At 40.7% G+C, this 2087-nt stretch overlaps 1 protein-coding gene across 1 annotated transcript in view; it reads left to right on the top strand.

The window, feature by feature from the left end:
* The first annotated feature begins 316 nt into the window (after positions 1-316).
* TGIF1 (TGFB-induced factor homeobox 1) overlaps positions 317-2087 on the top strand; it is a 7441-nt gene continuing 5670 nt past the window's right edge. The window contains exon 1 of the mRNA XM_009082520.1: positions 317-332. Coding sequence (XP_009080768.1) covers positions 317-332 — 16 coding nt within the window. The remainder of the gene's footprint in view (positions 333-2087) is intronic.

Raw genomic sequence — 2087 nt, 5'->3', positions numbered from 1 at the left:
TTTTTTTTATGGTTTCACTGAATTAATTTAGCCTAGTTATTTTTAGGACATTCCTATGCTCCCTATTTGCACAGCAGTGGTGAGCTGGTTTCCTGTCTGCTGTTGCTTCCATTGTTCAGACTTCTCTCCCCGAGGGCAGCTGCTGGCTGGTGAAATACCAAACTCCCTGCACTTTCAACTGTTGTTCTTGCCACCCCCGAAATAAATGCGTGTGGAAAACGCTGACGTAGTTTCTAGGTCTGCATGTGTAGGGCTTTGTGTGAGAGAGTGTGTGTGTAAGCTCTGCTTTGAGGATTGCAAATCCTGGGCTGAAACAATGGAAACAATGAAAGGTGACAGGCGGGAGGGAGAACTTTTGAGAGGGGCCATGGGCCTGGGGTTTGCGTGGCACAAATTAAAAGGTGAGGAGACAAAGACAGAAACTTTAAAAAAGATGTTAGGGCTAGGGTGCCTTTGTTTTAATAAAGGTTGGGCTTGTAGTTATTTGTGACCTGGTGTTTGAGGCTCATTCAAGAAGTTTCAAAGAGTGACTTTGTTACAGATTTCTTGCTTGCACTCCTAGAAGAATCCCGTTTACAGAAAAAAAAATGTATAGCACAGCCAAGTCTTGCTGCTTTAGAAGTGATAGAGTGCAAGCTGTGAAATGCAGAGGAAAACAAATAAGCTGGTTCCTCAATTGTGAAACTTACTCAAGGGAAAGAAGTTTTTTTACTGTGGAAATTCCCTTCTGCATCCTTGTAGTTCTTTGTTACTTATGAATGATTTTCAACGAATTTATTTTTGTTGGTGCTTTTTAAATTTTAGTTAGCTTTTTTTGTGTGTTGGACTTAATGTTTTTTGTGTGAGTGTGTTGTTGGGCTTTTGTTGGAGTTTTTTGTTGTTGGGTTTGTTTTTTTTTTTTTTTTAGTTAACAGGCTGTGGATTAAAACCCCGAGGACTCTTCTGTGGATAGTTTCATTTACAAATAATAACGTGATAGCAACCACACTGAACTCGGCTTGTTAATTAGGTGATTTAGAACACAGTCTCGCAAAGGCACAGGCATGTGCTCAAGTTTATACATGTGAAGAATCTTACTGAACTTGGTTACAACAGGATCGGGGCCTTAGATGGGAACTGGCTCGTTTATCTGTCCTCATAAAAAATATCTTGCTTAAGAAATCCACAGAACCCTAAGGGTTTTCTCTAAGGGAGGTTTTCTTTAAGGTGATTTTTGTCCGTCCCCTCTGGAGGGCAGAGATTGTTCCTTGTGGTATACTTTGTCCTCTTTTGAATAACGACTGGCTTCTGCCACTTCCTCTGTGAAGCTCTTCCTCGACACAATGGGATAGGGGTTTTTGTTGTTGATGTTCTCCCTTGATACTCCGCCTAAGTTTTTCATTTGCTTAACTTCCATTTTATTTGTCTCAACCTCCCTAAATGCTTTGTCCTCCTCTTCAAAGTATCTCAGCATGCCTTTTTAAGTGGCAGTAGTTTATTTTTAAATCAACTTTAGTCATCACTGTACTTTTACTGAAGTTGTTTCAAGCTGTTAACTAACGGTTGGGTGTTGAGCCTAGACTCGAGATCCCAGGTGTAATCTTCCTTGAGCTGATTATGGGGAGGACCTGTAAAGTCTTTGGGCTGTGATGCAGTGCAACAGTGCATTCAATCATGTATATGACTTCAGCTGGGAAGCCAGGAGGATAAAGTAATTTATAAAGAAGGGATGCTGATCATGTAGTTCTTAGGTCATTAATAGTGTGGTCTGCTCATTTAAGTGGCAGTGGTGGAAGTGAACGACTGGGATTTTGTGTCATTTCTCAGACCTCTCTGCAAATGAACTTTAATTTAGTCCTATAAAAGCTTTTTTTTTTTTTTCTGTTTAGATTAAATGTATTTAGGAGGAGACATAAAAATAACCTAGCCCTAGCCTGCGTTTAATACAGAATAAATTAGTAGGTCAGCGGGGGCTACTCATCGTGTCCACAGGCCTTTATTCTGGGTGTAAATAACAGTAAGCCAATGGTCCAGTCATGGAGCCTGGCCAGGAGCCTTTTCAGTTGGGCCCTGTTAAAACAGGAAACCAACAGCGAATAGCCTGATTA

Source organism: Acanthisitta chloris, unplaced genomic scaffold, assembly GCF_000695815.1.
Source record: "Acanthisitta chloris isolate BGI_N310 unplaced genomic scaffold, ASM69581v1 scaffold15569, whole genome shotgun sequence".
Lineage (NCBI taxonomy): Eukaryota > Metazoa > Chordata > Aves > Passeriformes > Acanthisittidae > Acanthisitta > Acanthisitta chloris.
The sequence above is the reverse complement of the archived record's forward strand: the minus strand, read 5'-3'. Positions and strand labels throughout refer to the sequence as shown.